We start from the raw sequence: 18,665 nt of genomic DNA, 5'->3' as shown, positions 1-18,665 counted from the left end.
GCTCATTTCCAGACCCTACCCAACTTTTGGCAAATGAAAAGCCAAAATAAGGGGTGCTCTCGTGGCGTAGTGGGTGGAGCGCGTACCATATTGGCTCAGGCCTTCATTGCAGTGGTCACGGGTTCGGATGCGACCCGACCCGCTCTACTCGGTGGAAACGAGGCGTTTGATGATTCTCTGTTGTTGTTGTTGTTGTTGTTTCAAATTTGTACAAAATTCATATATTGGGATGCTTGTAGAATTTTAGTTTCATTGCAGTAGCTTAGTATTCAAGTGGAGAGTCTATAGGTGTGTTAACCCTGAGACAGACGGTCAAGCTCTCTGTGGAGTACACACTGCCTTTTGCCCAGAGCATGTGTAGTGGATGTTGGTAGGGCCACTCAGGGGATTGCTCTCCAGAATGTATTTGTTACTGCAGAATACAACAGAACACATGAATTGCCTTGCAGTCTCTTTCTGCGCCTGTGTGATCCCTCAGCAGTGCAAAACAACACGGTGGAGATTCAGTTATTTTTTTCCGTATAATACATATATGTTAATATGACATTTGTTTGGTATGACCATTAATGTTTCTCTACATATTAGTATTCAGCTATCATAATAAAAGGGACAATATTTAAAATAAATTCAACAAAGGATATACAAAAGGTAAGGCTAGTGAGATCTGGGGCCTATTGCATAAAACTAGGATAAGGGATTAACCTAGGATATTTCGGTTATCCTTGCTTGCGTTAGCCATGATCCGGTTGCATAAAAGCGGAGGGACATAAGTTACCATGGAGATTTATCCTTTACGTTTAGCCTGGTCCCGACCAGGCTAAACGTAAAGGATAAACTTATTCTGTTGCCTGATTGGCTCAGTCAGCTGTCAGTCCGATCTGAAATCAAGGTGTTTAACAGTTATTCCATGATCTTCTGTGCAATGCTTAAGTTTCAATAACCTGTTTTAAAGTACCATATAAAAGACTGCATTGTCATTTAGTTAAATAGTTCTTCCTTTTTATTATTTAACCTGAACCATTTATAATTAACTTAATTATAATTACATTAAGATGAAATTATATGAAGTATAATCATTTATGTGATAGTCTGTTAATATTGCAGGCTATATTTATACAATTGATTATCGATGGCAGATGACGTTGCAAATGTGGGTCAAATAAATTAATAAATAACTATATCGAGGTGCATCTGAAACAAAATTAAATACCAATGAAAATTTCCTTTTTTCTGTAATTTAATTCAAAAAGTGAAACTTCAATATGTTCTAGATTCATTACACATTAAGTGAAATTAATCTAGAATAAACATACTTTTCAGAAGGTCGACATTTCTGATTGGTTGAATGCAATATTCTAATATTTTGATATACTGGATTTTGTATTCCATGATCAATCAATCATCCAAAAAAAAGGCCTGACATTTCACTTTGTGTAATGACTCTATGAAAGTTTAACTATTTGAATGGACCTTCCATGATATTCTATTTTTTAAATGCACCTGCAGACTGCTCACTGTCAACTATTTAATCATAAAACAATGCAGGGACATCAAGATAAGTTGGCAGAGATGACATCTGTTGTATAAAATGAACTGCCCCCTGACTTACGGTTTAAACTAGCAAGGCATTGTGGGAAAATGGGCCGTCTTTTACATTTTTCCATCAGTAAATCTGTGTTCGATCTCTGGGTCTACCTCTGAAAGCTGTGGGCTGGCACTTAACAGAATGACTTACACCTGGCTTGACAAAGCAGCCCCTTTACATCCTGGATTGGCGTTTATGCAACTGACTAATCCAAAGTGCCCAGGCTAGACTTTGTCAAGGCTGGCTTTATCAATCATCCTGGATGTCTTTATTCCACTTTTATGCAATAGGCCCCAGGTGCAGTAAAGAGGTGTGTAGGGTTGGGTGACTTAATGTTAGTGTTAGCAACTCTTGAGAATGCTTGTTGTCGAAAACGTTTTTTTTATGTCAAAATCAGTGAATATCTCCTCACGACTCAGTTTCCTGTCTGTACGTGTGTGCGCTGAAGGAAAATCTGGTGTTAATACACAGCCTAGGCTTTGTAAAACGGGCTTGTTGCTCGCTACAGTGGGCCCGCTTGTTTACATACCAGTTTACAGAGCCTATAGGCTGAATATTAAAGCTTGATTTTTTTTTACAGCTAACATTTAACAAAATAAATCACAAGCCCGCCGAGGACAATACAACAGTATAATATCCTTTTAAAGATTACAACTTAACTTTTCAATTTCCAACGGAACCAATAAAGTAGCGCAGAAGCATTTTCCCATTGAAACTCACTAATGCAAATAGCACTTAGGTGAGGGGCGGACGGAAACACGGGAGGTACAGATGTTTAAATGTAAATGCATATACTTTTTATATGTTCATGTCTGACATGATATTATGTTGTTTGCATTCGCTCTGTGTGGATTTATAGTGTATAGTGTAAAGATTAACTGCCAATAAAAGTAAGTGTGTGCTGCTTTTACTCTCTGAAAGGAACATAATGTAAGATCATGAATCATTTCCAAGCATACTGAAGTAGAGTGGATTGCTGCGCACGCTCACCGCAGCTCAACCTTGTTCAGGTGGACAGTGACACCTGCTGACTGTTTCCTGTATTGCATCACAGCAGCAAAAAGAATTCTGGAAAACCAACATTATACACACACACACACACACACGTATCGCATATTGTGCACTTGTAAAAAATAAAATCAAACATTTAATATAATAGGCGGACTTAGCGTTGGATGTGAGTAGACCACAAATGACAAATTATTATAATTTTTATTATTTTTAAATTTTTACATTTAAACTTCATAGAAGCTTAAAGGTGCACTACACAGTTTCATGATAAGGGGATTTATTTACTTCATGTAACTCTTAGTACAGGAACATGGCCAAACTCTGTCCAACACTCACCCTGGCAAGATGCAGAGAAGCTTGTCCATGCCTTTGTCTCCTCCAGGTTGGACTAACTGCAATGCACCCATCATCAGGATCCCTGGCAAGAGCATCCAGAGGCTCCAATACATCTGGAAATCTCTACACTGGCACTCCCAGTGCATTCACGGACATGCCCCCCCTTACCTCCAGGAACTCCTCACCCCGCCGACAGCCTCACGCAGAGCCGGCCCAAGCCTTCAGGGGGCCCTAAGCGAAATATGATTAGGGGGCCCCTCTCCAATGTTAGTGCTGCTGAAACTATAGATCTTTGTTAAAAATCATTCACACACCCAGTGTTTTCCGCTAGTGCCTCCACTGTGCGGCTGTGCGAAAATATTTGACAGGCGAGATTCAGACCCTCCTAGGGGGGTCCGGGGGTATGCCCCCCCGGGAGATTTTTTTAACCTTTTTAAAGTGAAATGCATGAATCTGGTGCACTTTGAGAGGAAAATTAAGAGGCTAAATCTGAGAAATTGTGTGAACAAATAATTTGGAGACACTGGGTCAGATGAATTAGAAGCTATTGAAGAAGGACACATGGATTTTCCATAAAAATATTAATATAGTAAGGCGTCCCCCTCCCGGGCCGGGCCCAGCAGCAGACCCGGGTTCGATTTCCACCCGCGGTCGTTCTCTGCATGTCACTCCCCTCTCTGCCCCATTTCACCTCTGTCTCTCTGCACTATCAATAAAGCATAAAAATGCCCAAAAAATATCTTTAAAAAAATATATATATATATTAATATAAAATAAAATATTATGGAGGGTCCTCTGGGTTGGGCTTGGAGCTCTTTTTCTTTTACGGGACATATTTCTCTGTAATATAGTGAATGCATTTAAATGCAGTGTGAGGAACTAAGCAGAAGAACTCTGTTGTCCAGCTACTGTATCTTTTTTTCCACAGACAAGGCTGAAATAGGCTATAGACTATACACAGTGCATGGGCAACTGAGGGCAGCCCCATTTCCAATTGTTTTTAAATAAACTCAATACACACTGTGCATGGATGTGAACGTGACATGATCAGATAATTTCGGATTTCCTCCCAGATGAACTGATTACATTTTTAGGCTATTAATTATCTAGACCAAAACATTTTATTCCTTTTTTTGTATGATAACTCACATTTGCGCAATATGATGTTAATATCAAACACAGAAACAAAAAAAAAAAAAAATTTTTTTTTTTTGGAGGGGGCCCCCCAGGCAGTCGGGGGCCCTAAGCGGCCGCTTAGTTCGCTTATGCCTCGGGCCGGCTCTGGCCTCACGTACCCTCCGCTCTGGATCCACACACACCCTCTCCAAGCCCAAAGAACCAAGCCCCGCACCATGGGTGATCGGGCCTTTTCCGATGCTGCCCCTGACAACCTGTAGGTCCATACAGACTACAGCTGTTTTCAAACCAAACCTAAAAACCAATATTTAAAAAAAAAAAAAAAGCATTTTGCTAAATGATGATTTGTATCTTATTTTATTTATTTTATTTTATCTCTGTAGCACTTTGAGATTCCAGTAATACAAAGTTCAATACAAATACAATTTATTATTATCATTATTATTATCATTATTATTATTATTATTATTATTATTATTATTATTATTATTATTATTATTATTGTTATTATTGTTATTGTTGTTTTTGTCCTTAGGGTCATGAGTGTGCAGTAAAAGTTACAAGGCTTAGATAAAACATGATTGATGATTGATTGAATAGAATAAAACATTTAATATCATACACAAATAGGCTATCAATGTTTTCACTGATTGTTCTTCGTGAACGGCTTATACAAACCAATGGAATAAAAATAAAAACATCACATGAGAGAAATCAGAGAGAAACACGCTGTTTGTTTATGGGACCACGTGAGCGCTCACAACATCAGTCATGTGACGTTCAGAATGCGTGCGCGTGCGTAGAGCTGCCTCGCGCAGCAGTGGATGAGTAGGATCCATGGTAGGATGGAGTCCAGAGCGGTGATGTCAGTAATAGTTTGGTTTGTCGGCTTGTCTTTAAGTCTTTGCTCTTCTCACGCCTATGACCTGACTGACAAAGGCGGCTTGGGGAGACTCTTCGACGGAATTGGAGGTTTGAGCGGCGGCGGGGTGAGTTCAGAGAGTTTCAGTCCGTGTGTATCTACTTCCTGGTTGCGGTGTTATGCCGAGTTCTGCATGCCTGCCGAAAATTGCATGCACCTTTTTATACAGGGCCGAATAATGCATTCAGACTGTAACGATATTTCTGGAGATTTATGAATATTGTTAAAAAGCACATTGGCTACTTTAAATCCTTTAGGCTCCTCTTGGGAATAGCATACATTTATTTAATTTGTTTTTATCTGCACACGGCCTTCTTAATCTTTATTTAATCCACTTTGACATAGTGAATTTGAAACCTGAGCCATCATTCATTTTTCCACATTAAAAAAAAAACTATATTCATTGATGAACCCCATATAGGACTTTTAAACTTGAATTTGGTCTTAATTATCACTACCACAATGTATTCTAGTTAAACTCACAGATCCAGTGCATGTTATTGGATCGGCAGGCATACAGAACTATGCATAACAGCTGTACTGTCTGTGTCCACTGGACGTGAAGTTCACCGCTGCTCGTTAACTCTTTTTTATTTGCTGGTTTCATTCAGGCGACGTCTCGTTTGCTGGTCAATTATGCCGAGCCGTACCGCAGCCAGATACTAGACTTTCTCTTCAAGGTACGGTGTGGTTCAGCTCGTTTATTGAGTCCGGTTCTGTTTAAAGTAGGCTGGGTGGATAGCCTACTCACACTTTTGTGCCCTCTTTGCTGTGTTTAGCCAGCCTTTGGAGCCGCTCTGCACATACTGAAGGTGGAGATAGGAGGAGATGCTCAAACCACTGGTAAGGGATGTTATTTTGAATTTATACAAGTAATATAATAATAGTTGAAAATGCCTAGGGTGCCACGTTTCCAAGCCTAAAAATAGCAATTTAATTTAGCCTAATGGGCTCTAAAAGTGAGATGTGTCTTGAAATATGCTGAAATTCTATCATCTTAAATTAAAAGTCAATTATCTTTAGACACCTGCAACCAAACATAAACCCTAGAATAATGTTTGTAAAGAAAACTGTGGGCCCTGCTTCTGTAAACAACAACAACAACGGCAGATCGATACCTTTTCGGGTAGCTTTCTAACTTCAAACTTGAAACAATATTCCTGGGAACAAAGGTTGCTTATGTGATTCAGTTAATGAGAATATACCTTTTAAAAAAAACCTCACTTCTCAGAACCACCCAGAATTACATAGTGCTCCTTTTTTAAAGCCCAGATTAACCTCAGATAACCGTAGCTGATTCATTGAAATGACATGGAACCCTTATATATATATTTTTTTTTTTTCCCCAGATGGAACAGAGCCGTCGCACATGCACTATGAGAACGATGAGAACTACTTCAGAGGCTACGAGTGGTGGCTGATGAAAGAGGCCAAGAAGAGGAACCCAAATATCACACTCATCGGTAAGAGAGCGCCGATGGGAGATGTGTTCTTAATGCCTGGGCCGTTAGTTTGACATTGCTCGTTCAAGGACCTACTTTACCGATGGAAATATGAATGTGTATTGAACTCTGAGATCCTATGTAGTATAAATGTGCTAACACTTTAGAAATCGGTCCATCCAGGGGCGCCCTTAGCTCAGTTGGTAGGGCATCCGCCGGGCCGGGCCCAGCAGCGGACCCAGGTTTGATTCCCGCCCGCTGTCGTTCTCTGCATGTCACTCCCCTCTCTGCCCCATTTCACCGCTGTCTCTCTTCACTGTCAATGAAGCATAAAAATGCCAAAAAATATCTTTTAAGAGAAATCGGTTCATCCTAGCATGAGAAAAGGCAGAAAGAGTGTTTTATGGTCTCACTGTCTAACCCTACATTTTACCATGTGTGGCATCATGCATGGTAAAATGTAGGGTTAGGATTAACAGGACAGCTGGGGCAAGGGAAGACAGAGGGCTGAGTGAAGAAAAACCTCATTCATTATATCATAATAGCGATTTTATAATGATAGAACGCCGGTTCTGTATGGAGGAAGTATTCCTTTAATAATCGGTGTTACCAAAAGATTCAGCCTTGCTCATGTGCCATGGTGGTGTGTCCCTGTGTAGGTTTGCCCTGGGCCTTCCCTGGCTGGGTGGGCCATGGTAAGAGCTGGCCCTATGACTTCCCAGACATCACTGTAGCTTACGTGGTCAAGTGGATCCTTGGTGCCAAACAGTACCACGACCTGGACATTCACTATGTTGGGGTGAGTACTCCGTTTACTTTTAGCCACATGCTATTCATGATGGAACTCTCCTTAAGGTGAATAAGGTCAAACATTCTTTACCTATTGATGTCATAATGAAACTTTGCCGGTTTATTAGTTACATTAAAAGAAAAACAAAGAAATGTTTTAACAAGTTTTTCAGAAATGTCGAATGAATATGCAACGTTGGAAATATCTTACTGTTAAGCGATAATTTCTCTTTAAAAAACTAAAATCTAGACGTTGGAAGTAATCGGAGTTCAAATCTTTATTTCATTTTTAAAACGTATAAGAGTCCAACGTTTTTACAGAACAGATTTTGGATACAGCCTTTTATTTTATTTCATAAAACAATAAATACTATGTACACGTCTTTAAAAATGCATTTTGGGCACGTTTTTAGAAGACGATATGAACTTATCCTTCAGTAATAACTAGAATAGTGTTTAGAATTATAATGGAACGTTTAGTTGATGTACGTGCTTTAGTATTGGGGAAAAACTAATGTTGAGATAAGCTGTTAAAGATGTCTGTATAGGAGAAATGTACAGACGCAAACAGGCAAGGTTTAGTCAAACAAACACCTAAATGTACATGTTGGACCTTTTTATATACAGTATACTAGTATGAAAGAAGACATGTAATTGAAACAGACCAGTCCCTAAAAAAAATTAAGCTTTTTGCCTGCAGTGCCTTGCCCTAATGACAGAACTGCCTACACCTTCAACAGATAACAATACATGCACAAATATATTCCTGTTGGTTGTGTTGTGGATTTCACATGGTTAATACAATGTTTCACTTTTTATTTCATGTCGGAGATCCGTGAACATTTTGATCCCGTGTCCGTTTTATCTTTTACAATCTCAGTCTGTTTTCAGATTACTACCGAAACTTGTATGACTGAGTAACTCAAAGTTGACCTTCATCTTTAGATTTGGAACGAGAGGAGCTTTGACAGCAAGTACATCAAGGTAATCCTAACGTCTCCTCCTTTCATTGTCCCAAATGTGTACTATGGCTTAGCTTAGCTTAGCCTCCTCTCTTGGTTGAATGAGGGAAAAACAGCCACCAACATTGAGTGCGTGTCCCCACATGAGAAGCTGTTTGCCTGGCTGGGTTCCTCTGAGAGCATGTCTTTGTTGCCAAGGTGCTCCGGGACACTCTGGATAGAGTTGGGCTTACTGCTGTGGGTATCATCGCAGCAGATGGTGGCTGGACCATCGCTCAGGCTATGATGGTTGACCCGTACCTTAATGCCTCAGTACAGGTGATTGGGTGAGTACAGGCTGCTTGAGCTGGCATCACATTTCCCCTGCGTTCCAAATCTCATACTTTTTATTTGTTCTATTCTACATACTACAGCGGATCATAACAATAATCTAGTTAGGATGCTGTAGGCATACAACTTTTACTTATTTATTTCATCATAACATTGCGCCTTGATCTTCTTGCCTCTTCCTCATACATCCGTCTCAACCCCAGTTGTTTTCATTCGGAGGCTCCGTCGATGTGACGTCACTTCCGGTGCACACTGCATTGTGGGTCAGAATCACCCATATAGCATGCTGATTTCAACACTAAAAAATCTTTACCGAATGTAGTAGGGCATCTAAGTATATTTACGCATGCTAAATCTGACCACAGGAATTGGGACATCCTAAATCTTTTTTCTACCATACTAAATAGCAGAAAGTATGGGGATTGAAACGCAGGGTACAACTCTTATCTGCATAATCACACATGTGACCCATGCATTTACAAATGAAAGCTATGGGGTTTTTCACCATATTTGTGAATTAAACAGCTGTGATGGATCCAAGCTGGATGTTTGTGGCTGTTTTTCTGTTAGACGTCGTGTCGTGAACAATGAAAATGATCATCATGTACTAACTTCATAAGCTGCATATGTGCATGCAGCATGCTCTCATCTATAACACCTATTTGAATGGAAAAATAGTTTCCTAAACAAGCATTATATTTGATTTAAAACTACAGTTTCTCCCATCATGTAAACAAAGAAATAAAAAGAAATTCAGTGTTGAATGTGTTTAGTGGTTTCAAAGCTGCACTAATTCATATTTTAATATCAACAGTGGATTAAATGACTTTGTGTTATATGACAGAAGAACCTCATAATGACAAACCCACTGCCAGTAATCAATCAAGTAATCAAGGGCTGGATCTAAAATCACTATCTCCATCTTAGCTATGCTTGTCTTGCTGTAAACTAGCACATCTAACGGCCTTTCAATCTTTGACAAAGACTCTGAGGTTTGAGTGTTCAGCTTGGAAAGCTACCCCTAAATTACCAAAAAAATTCATCAACAGAGCTTTAAAATCCGTTTTCCTTCATTTCAGAAAAAGTAGTTCTAGCCGGTGAATGAGATAAACATGGTGGCATGGTGACATGTATATGCAGACTGTGTGTGTGACTGTGGTCCTGTGCCCTGTGTGACTGTAAAGCTGCTGCGGTACACTCTGGATAAGAGCGGTCTGGAGCGCGTCAGGATCATAGCCAGTGACAACCTGTGGGAGCCCATTGCCCTGTCTGTGCTGCTAGACCCAGAGCTCAGCTCAGCTGTAGACGTGATAGGGTAGGACCCCCGCCGCAGTGTGTGTCTCTATGTCTCTTATGTCTGTGCCAGGAAATACTGATCTGCTATCAGGCGACACATGCTAAGTACTAAAGCTGTGCTCTTCTTTTAAGTGGTTGAGAGCTCGGCCATGTATACTAACTAACGGTAATGAAATCCCTGTGAGAATGTCTTTGCGTTCCGAATCGCATACTGTTTATTTTTTCTTCTATTCTACATACTACATCCGACGATAAAAAAGAATCTAGTTAGGATGCAGTGGGTATACTATTGGGACATACTTTTACTTATTTATCTTGCCTCTTGGTTGGGGGAGAGGGGGCTGTGCCGATAAACACACCACCACATAGTCTAGTGGGGCAGAAGTGATCATTGAAAGAGATTATTGTTGTGTAATACTTAGTATTTTCATGAAAACGTTGCATATTGTGCCTTACGGCCTCTGCACTCATCCTACCTCTACTGCGCGTCTACCTCGCGTCAGCGTCTGACTTTTTGTCACTGACCGTGTAATCAACCTAGAGCGAGCACACATCCAACCTCAGACGCACTGCTGATGCGCGTCAGAGGCACGTCTGCAGCGACGCTCCCCTTTACCTCAAGAGGCTCGCCTATTTTTTTCTGAGAGCCGCGCGTCTCTCTCGGGTCTCTCTGCTTTAACTGATAGAGAAATACTCAGCTGAGAGTCATATTGACTTCATACCGGCAGCTTTCGCTGTAGTTTCACCATTTCCTGGTGTGTCCCTTTCAAAATAAAACTTCCAACAAGCGAAAATGTGACAAAAAAATAAATAAATAAAAAAGGCAATGGGGCGCACGGATTACTGTCCAGACTCAATATTAGACTCAACATAAATCATATGCATCATAAATTACACAAAAGAACGTAATTTTTAATGGGAAGTATCTATGAAAACACTATGTAGAAAGATAGGGCTTCTGAGACGTTCCATGTGTGTCCGAGAAAAGTCCGAGAGACGCAGCAGTAAGGTAAGGCGACGCGCTCCAGAGGTAGACGCAGGATGTGTGCAGAGGCCGTTAGTGTGTTTGACACAATTGGAGGTACTGTGTTTTCCACTCTTTCCGGCAGATGAACAGTGTCTCCATTTTTTTTTGCTTTTATTTAGGTTCTGTGGCATTGATTTATTTGGGGAAAATGTTTGCGTGCGGCTGTATGTTCTATTGTGTGTGCGACGTGACACGTACATGTTAATACTAATAGACGTGTGTGTGTGTGTGTGTGTGTGTGTGTGTGTGTGTGTGTGTGTGTGTGTGTGTGTGTGTGTGTGTGTGTGTGTGTGTGTGTGTGTGTGTGTGTGTGTGTGTGTGTGTGTGTGTGTGTGTGTGTGTGTGTGTGTGTGTGTGTGTGTGTGTGTGTGTGTGTGTGTGTGTGTGTGTGTGTGTGTGTGTGTGTGTGTGTGTGTGTGTGTGTGCGCTCCAGGGCCCACTACCCAGGCACCACCACGGTGACTGATGCCCTGAAGAGCCAGAAGAAGCTGTGGTCTTCAGAGGACTACAGCACCTACAACGACGAGGTAGGAGGAGGCTGCTGGGCTCGCATCCTCAACCAGAACTATGTCAACGGACTCATGACTGCGTAAGCATAAGCGACCACAAGCAATACTTAAAGGAACAGTTCAATCATTTTTATGTTTTGCTTATTTTTTGCCTCACTCTCCGGCTCAAGAAAAATGTTCCTGTAACTGTGCCAGTATTTTTTTAATTTATAAACTGGGCAAAGGTCTCTCATCCAGGTTAGCTTAGCTCAAACACTGGTAGTCAAGGGGAGCAGGTCAACAGATAAACTTTACAACATCACTGAAACACTCCTGTGTGCTTGTTGGGACTTGCTTATTTACCACGTTATGTTAATAATGCTTTCCTAACAATTTTAAATGTTGAACTATTCCTTTAAAAAAACAATATTGTGCATTTCCGATTAAACGTTTGTATTTGATTAGGAGTAGTATTAGAGGTGTGGAGTGAGTGTAGGCTGGGTGAAGCTGCTGTCTGCTTGATGCATGGTATTCCTCTTCCAGCACCATCTCCTGGAACCTGGTGGCCAGTTACTATGAGGAGCTGCCCTTCAGCAGGAACGGCCTCATGACCGCAGAGGAGCCCTGGAGCGGACACTATGTGGTGGAGTCCCCTATCTGGATCACAGGTCTGCACTCCCATTCTGCACTACACACACAGGCTGTGTTCGGAAAGCCATACTAACGTCCTACTCATACTAATGTTGAGTATGTGATGGTTGGGTAGGCGAGAAATGCCCGTATGAGTACTAAATTCCGGGAAGATTTTGGGTAAGGATCGATTGGATACTTTTCCTACTCAACCGCCCCACAATGCATTGCGTCTTTTCAAACAACTTTTTATTTTATTTCTTTATTTATAATTCTGCATCTTCTGCACAACACAGGACTGTATGTAAAAATCGAGTTCTATATCTAACTTGTGGAGGGCGGCAATAGGCTAAACAGCGTCTAAACGGCTGGAATCTTATAAGAAAAAGAAGAAATTCTTTATTGCTTGAGTATACTTCAGTGTGAATGTTTCGATGCACCTCGCATACACAATCGATCTTTCTCGACAGTATGTAGTAGATGTTGAGTATGTAGGAGGGAGGACGTTAGTATGGCTTTCCGAACACAGCCACAGTGCAAATATGAGACCGGCTATCTCTGTTGATCCTCACAGCACTGGACATTGTCAAATTATAGGACATTACACATTCTAAGTTGCTACTGAAAACAATGCAAATGTTTGACCTTTAAGGCCCCTGTAAACCCAAATCCAACAACTTCTTCTCACTATGTCATTTTGGGAGTTCATTTCATGATAGTAAAGCATCTGAAAAAGATTTAGGCATATTTATCAATCCAAATTAGAGATATTGTCATTTAAGTTAACTTTACAGAAAATTCGGTTTAGATGAGGCAGGCTCTGGTTCTTATGACACAGTTGGAACCTAGAGCGAGACGATACCAAAAAAAAGCTGCAGGTACCAGGTACCATGTTTTCGCGGTGGAAACGCTAAAAATGCGAGTTGAGTCGAGTTGAGCTGATACCATGCAGTGAAAAAGCGCCATAAGTAATCTTTGAACCAATCATGCCAGTTCTCGGCCCAAACGTTCTATAAAAACAATTACTGTTGTGATGGAGACATGTGGATATGGCCACACAGTCATGTCAAACGGTTTGGACAGTAAAAACAAACAAAAAACAAACACATTTTTTTTTAACTAAGTTATATAATAATTATGAACATTCATTTTCAATCTGATTTTTTTAAAAGCGAATTAAGACTCCCAACTTTGATATTGATTTGTAATATTTTAGACCAGGTTTGCCAAGGCTTTAAAGAGTTTGATTCACACTAGAACACCTGTTAGTCAAACTGGCATAGCCCTGGAGTAGTCATTAAAATGCTACAATCTTAAGTGTATTGTTTTCCCTTGCAGCCCACACCACACAGTTCAGCCAGCCAGGATGGAGCTACCTGCAGACTGTTGGACATCTGGAACAAGGCGGGAGCTATGTGGCGCTGACAGACGGAAAAGGGAACCTCACTGTAGTCATAGAAACCATGGTAAGTTAAGCCTGTTACATACTCCGCGAGAAGAAAGAACAAATTCTTGATGACAGAGCTGAGAGAAGAAAATGACGTCATGTCATTTTCTTCTCTCAGCTCTTGTTCAGCTGTTCTCGCAGCTTGTTCTCGACACATCGCCCGTCCGAACTTTCTTCTCGCAGCTTGTCCGAGAACTATTGTGTGATTGGTCAGTCTGAAGTCAATGAGGAAAGCGAAGTGCCAGTTTTAAAGAAATGAGGAAGTTGTTGTGGAAAGTCAGCGGAGTCTTTTCAGGAAAATCCGCTGGCACTACTGAGTCAGTTACCATGGTAACAACGGTGGGCGGGGCCTACGAGGAGTTTGGCACTTGAGTTCTCGTGAAGTATGAAATGTCAAGACCAGAAAGAACTTGTCGCCGCTCTGTCAGCGAGAAGGTTGTTCTGTGTTCTCATGGAGTATGTATTAGACTTGAGGCTTTCCATTCAGCCTTTTTACTTTTTACTTATAATTTTTTCTATTTTCTGGTTATGTCATGTGGAATCATTATTTCAAAATGATCTTATAAAGTTCTCAAGTGTGTAACTTTACAGAATATCAGAGCAGTATAGCTACATGTTTAGAGCTCGGCTTGCAAATGAAGCGTAGCTGTTCTTTTTAACTGTTTTTGATTTGTTACATGGGAAGTAAAACAAAACGCTGACTGAATGAATGTTGTTTCCCCCTTTTCAGACTCACGATCATTCTGTGTGCATACGACCTCCACTCCCTCCCTTCAATGTCACATCCCAGAATGCAACCTTCCAGCTGAAGGGATCTTTTGTAAGTTCCTCTAAGGGTCTCTTCATCGTACTGTTAAAGTAAGTTACAGAGGGTTTCTTAATGAATTATTCAATGTTCTTCATTTTCCCCAGGCCTCCATCTTGGAACTCCAAGTATGGCGGTCGCAGTTTAACTTCAAAACAAAAAAGCCCTCCTTCTTTGAGAAACTAACTCCACTGAAGGTACAATAATGAAAAACAAAAGGAAGAACACCTACACATGTTAGCACGATATAACAAAGTGTAAGACTTGTATTTATGCCTTCAGCTTTTGGACGGATCGTTCACCTTACACCTGGCTGAAGATGAGGTGTACACATTAACCACGGTCACAACAGGACAGAAAGGCACTTACCCCGCCCCTCCCCCCTCTGCTCGCTTCCCTCAAGTCTACAAGGACAACTTTAATGTTCGTAAGTTACCTAAATCCTGTTGAGAAGTTTGTTCTCTGAATTCTTGAAAATATTAGATACTGTAGTTCTGAAAGTTGTACCGACAAGGAAAGTCTAGATATTCATAACCAAAGCTTCAATCTAACTTTTATTTAAAAAATGTTCAACTTAAAGGTGCTCCAAGGAACTTTCGGTTTGTGTTAATTCTAGCGGCCCCTTTGGACAAAAGCGGTAGTGTTTTTAACATGACAGCTGTTGTTCCTGGGTGAGCTTACCCATGACAAAGGCATTAAGAACAACTATATACAAATGGCATTAATTGCACTGATGGTCTCGTTTGCTGTTGCATGTCATGTATACAATTTGACTTTCAGAGATATTTAAAAGTTCCTAGTAGCACCTTTTTAAGCAAAACCAGATCATAAGATCATGTTTTTAACAAGGAAGACTTATATTTATGATGCTTAGGTCATTACAATACAGAAAAATTCCCACAAATGACATATGAACCTAAATGGAGCTATCCACAGCTATATGTCCCCCATGTACTCTGACCTCCTATCTCTAGATATAAAATGTGGAGTAATAAAGGCCCTCAATAGTCTCCACCCATCTTCTCCTTCTGTGCTAGGAAACCCTCCCTTCTCAGAGGCTCCTAACTTTGCAGACCAGACGGGCGTGTTTGAATACTACATCAACCTGACTGACCCCGGACAGCACCTCTTAACACTACGACAGGTTGTGACTCAGAGGCCCGTCACATGGGCCAGTGATGCTGACCAGACCATCAGTGTTGTAGGAGACTTCCAGTGGTGAGTGGGGGGTGGGGGTTCATTTCAACACTGCTGTTTCCTCGCTGGAAAATGTGATCCCTGGAACACTGTTTGAAGTTAGAAAGCTTCCTGAAAGTTAATGTTTCACTGTTGTTTTCCCACATCCAGGTGCCTTAAAATAATTTTATTTCGTTTTATGATGATAGAATTATTCAATGCTAATACACATAGAATAAATATGTTCTGTAAACTAACTGAAAGTTCCCTCCCTCCCCTGAAACTACATAGTAAATGGTAAATGGACTCCACTTATATAGCGCTTTTCCCTGGTTTTTCACAGACTCAAAGTGCTTTACATTGTTTTGTACACATTCACCCAATCACACACACATTCATACATCGATAGCAGCAGCTACCACGCAGGGTGCAAGCTAACTATCGGGAGCAATTCGGGGTTCAATGTCTTGCTCAAGGAGACTTTGACATGAGGCGGGGGATCGAACCTCCGACCCTGCACTCCAGAGGCGACCTCCCTGCCCACTTCGCCACTGCCGCCCATAGTGCACCTTTTTAATTGTCAAAAACCCATCACTGAAGCCAGATTTATACCCAACATAAGCACACACTCTTCTGTTGTTGTGTTCCAGGCAGAACCTGACAGTTACATGTGATGTCTTCATGGAGAGCGTTAAGACTGGCGGTGTGTTCATAGCAGCCCGGGTCAACAAAGGAGGCCAGTCAATCCGCAGTGCCAGAGGAGTCTTCTACTGGGTGTTTGCAGACGGCACTTACAAAGTTACCAATGATCTCGGTCAGTAGGATCACCCTTTGCTTTATTTCACCTTTTATTATGATGATGATGAAAAAAACATATCTCAAGGGAAAAGTGCATTGAGATAGTACAGAGTTGAAATGGGGAGACAGAGAGAGAGGGGGTATGACCTGCAGTGAAGGTACACGGGTCGGATTTGAACCCGCGACCACTGCAACGAAGGCCGGAGCCAATATGGTATGCGCTCTATCCACTATGCCACTGGAGCACCTCTGGTAAACAAATCTAATGGTAAAGCCCAAAACCACAATGTCAGTGGTTCTGAGTCTCCTGTGTATTGGTTCATACTATAAAACATACATCTTAAAAAGAAGCTCACAAATGCACAGTCATTTTCCTACAACCGCTATAAGAAAACAATGGAATATTATCAGACATACTTTTTAAATAGGATCAAACATGACATCAAGTTTACTGCTGTCTGCTATTAGAACCCCAACCACAATCAATATGTAAATTGGTGTTGGAGTGATGGAATTCTAGTCTTCTTGTGTTCTACAATTTTGGTTTTGTTCTTTTCATGGAATTTGCTGAAAAAAATCAATCATCAATATAAAAAAAAAATTGCCAGGCTTTTAAAAGAAAGAGAATTAATAAACAATTTTAAAACATATCTTACAGAATGACCTAAGTGCAGGTTTGAATAGGTGTCCTTGGTGTACCTCTGATCTATGTGTGTTTATTTTATTTTATTTTATTTATATATGTAGTCTGCTTTTATTTACTTTTCATAATTACTTTTATTTATTTTTTATTCAAATTTTATTCATTTCTATCCTGTGTATTTTAATTTTTTTAATCACTATGAAGAGCTTTTATTTATTTTATCTCTTTATTTTTTAGTTTATAGTCTCTAGTGTTTTCTCACTGATGATGGCGTTTCCTCAGCGCAGTCTCCTTCCTGTTTTTAATACATTTCTTATTTGTCACTATGTTATTGTTTTGGGTATGGATGGGTGGGAGGGGGGATTGTTTTTGTACGTGTGAATATCTCTGGGTGTGTTGTGTGGGGGGGGGGGATTGTATTAAACACTTTGTGTTACTTTTGCTTATATGAAAAGTGCTATATAAATAAGGTTGTATTGATCTTTGTCTGTCTTCTGTCAACAGCTGGACAGAGTGTCCTTGCAGAGGGACAGTCTGGTACTCGAGCTTATGGCTGGCACACCTTGACACTCACTGTGAAAGTAAGTGGAGACCTCAAGGTTCAGAATGTTTTGGAAAGGTTTTACACTTACACTCTTCTGTTCGGCCCTTCAAACCTCACGTGTGTCAACTTGACATGACGTTTGAGTGGTGTAGTTTTAAGAATACAATATTTCAATATGAATATTGACTGCTATCAGTTTGTGTAAAGAACTCATAGCTTCGATTGGTAGAACCTCTACTTCCATTGAAAATGCCAGGTCACAGTCACAAAGTAAATCCCATTCAATAAGATACGCGAACCTTGTATTTGAACAACCATTGTTGCCTAATCTCCATGGATTGACTTTGCCGGATGCTCAACTCTGTATGTTAAAGGAATACTTCACCCATACGGAACCGGCGTTCTATCATAATAAAATCCAGCTTTCCTGTTAATCCTAACCCTACATTTTCCCATGCGTTATGTCACACATTACAAATGTAGGGTTAGACAGCGAGACCATAAAACACTCTTCCTGCCTTTTCCCAGGCTAGGATGAACCGATTTCTAAAATGTTTGCACATTTATACTACATACGATCTCAGAGTTCAGTACACCTTCATATTTCCACCGGTGAAGTAGGCCTTTAATGTTGGTTGCGCTGTCATCACATGGTAACTCTCAACCTCTCAGCCACATCTGCATGCTTGTTTTGAGTGGATAAGAAGGCAGAGTGAGGCTGTATCTAATTACATGAATACCTGTACTAAGTGTGATCCCTCTGTCCTGTAGGGCCAGTATGCATCAGGTCTGCTCAACGGATACCCGCTGTGGAAGAATGCTGTGGTGCTCACACCAGAGAATGGCTGGGCCGCCATAGGAACACACTCATTTGAACTGGCTCAGTTTGATAACTTTGCTGTGGTGGCAGGAGAATGAACAAACTGTAAAATAATGATTTACACCGCTTTGCTGTGAATGTTGTGATTAATTTATTGCCTTGATTAATGCATTGATGTAACAATGATGTGCTATTAAATTAGTTTTCTCTTAATGAAAATGTACAAGGTCTTACACAAGAAGGGCACATACTGTAACACTATGCACCGCACTCTGTACATTGTAAATACTTTTGCCTTGTGGTTTCTATGGAATAAAAAGGGGTTTTAATTTTTTTCACATTTTGGGAAAGTCTGTATTCTTACAACATACCTGTTGTTGTTATCTGATCTGAGTGCCATTTCTGTATATCGAAACATAAAATATAGTTAGTTTACGTGACAACTTTCAGTTCAAAACAGATGGCAAACTGAACAAA

General features: G+C 40.6%; 1 protein-coding gene across 2 annotated transcripts; it reads left to right on the top strand.

Moving 5' to 3' along the window:
* The first annotated feature begins 4,907 nt into the window (after nucleotides 1–4,907).
* Nucleotides 4,908–18,502, top strand: galcb (galactosylceramidase b). Of its 2 annotated transcripts, none has more exons than XM_080042776.1 (17): nucleotides 4,908–5,058; nucleotides 5,603–5,671; nucleotides 5,771–5,834; nucleotides 6,341–6,454; nucleotides 7,093–7,232; nucleotides 8,168–8,206; nucleotides 9,699–9,829; nucleotides 11,271–11,426; nucleotides 11,869–11,993; nucleotides 13,294–13,421; nucleotides 14,133–14,222; nucleotides 14,315–14,404; nucleotides 14,490–14,634; nucleotides 15,245–15,425; nucleotides 16,034–16,197; nucleotides 17,329–17,405; nucleotides 18,140–18,502. In XM_080042776.1, the coding sequence occupies exons 1-17, from the start codon at nucleotides 4,915–4,917 to the stop codon at nucleotides 18,284–18,286; spliced, it is 2,004 nt and encodes a 667-aa protein (XP_079898902.1). In that variant the 5' UTR covers nucleotides 4,908–4,914; the 3' UTR covers nucleotides 18,287–18,502. The 2 variants fall into 2 exon arrangements, with proteins under 2 accessions (XP_079898902.1, XP_079898903.1); XM_080042777.1 differs by lacking the exon at nucleotides 9,699–9,829 and adding an exon at nucleotides 8,383–8,510.
* The last annotated feature ends 163 nt before the right edge of the window (nucleotides 18,503–18,665 follow it).

The sequence above is a fragment of the Ammodytes marinus genome (genome assembly GCF_949987685.1).
Source record: "Ammodytes marinus genome assembly, chromosome: 15".
Taxonomy (NCBI): Eukaryota; Metazoa; Chordata; class Actinopteri; order Uranoscopiformes; family Ammodytidae; genus Ammodytes; species Ammodytes marinus.
Note: the sequence above shows the minus strand (reverse complement) of the source record. Positions and strands in the feature narration are given on the sequence as shown.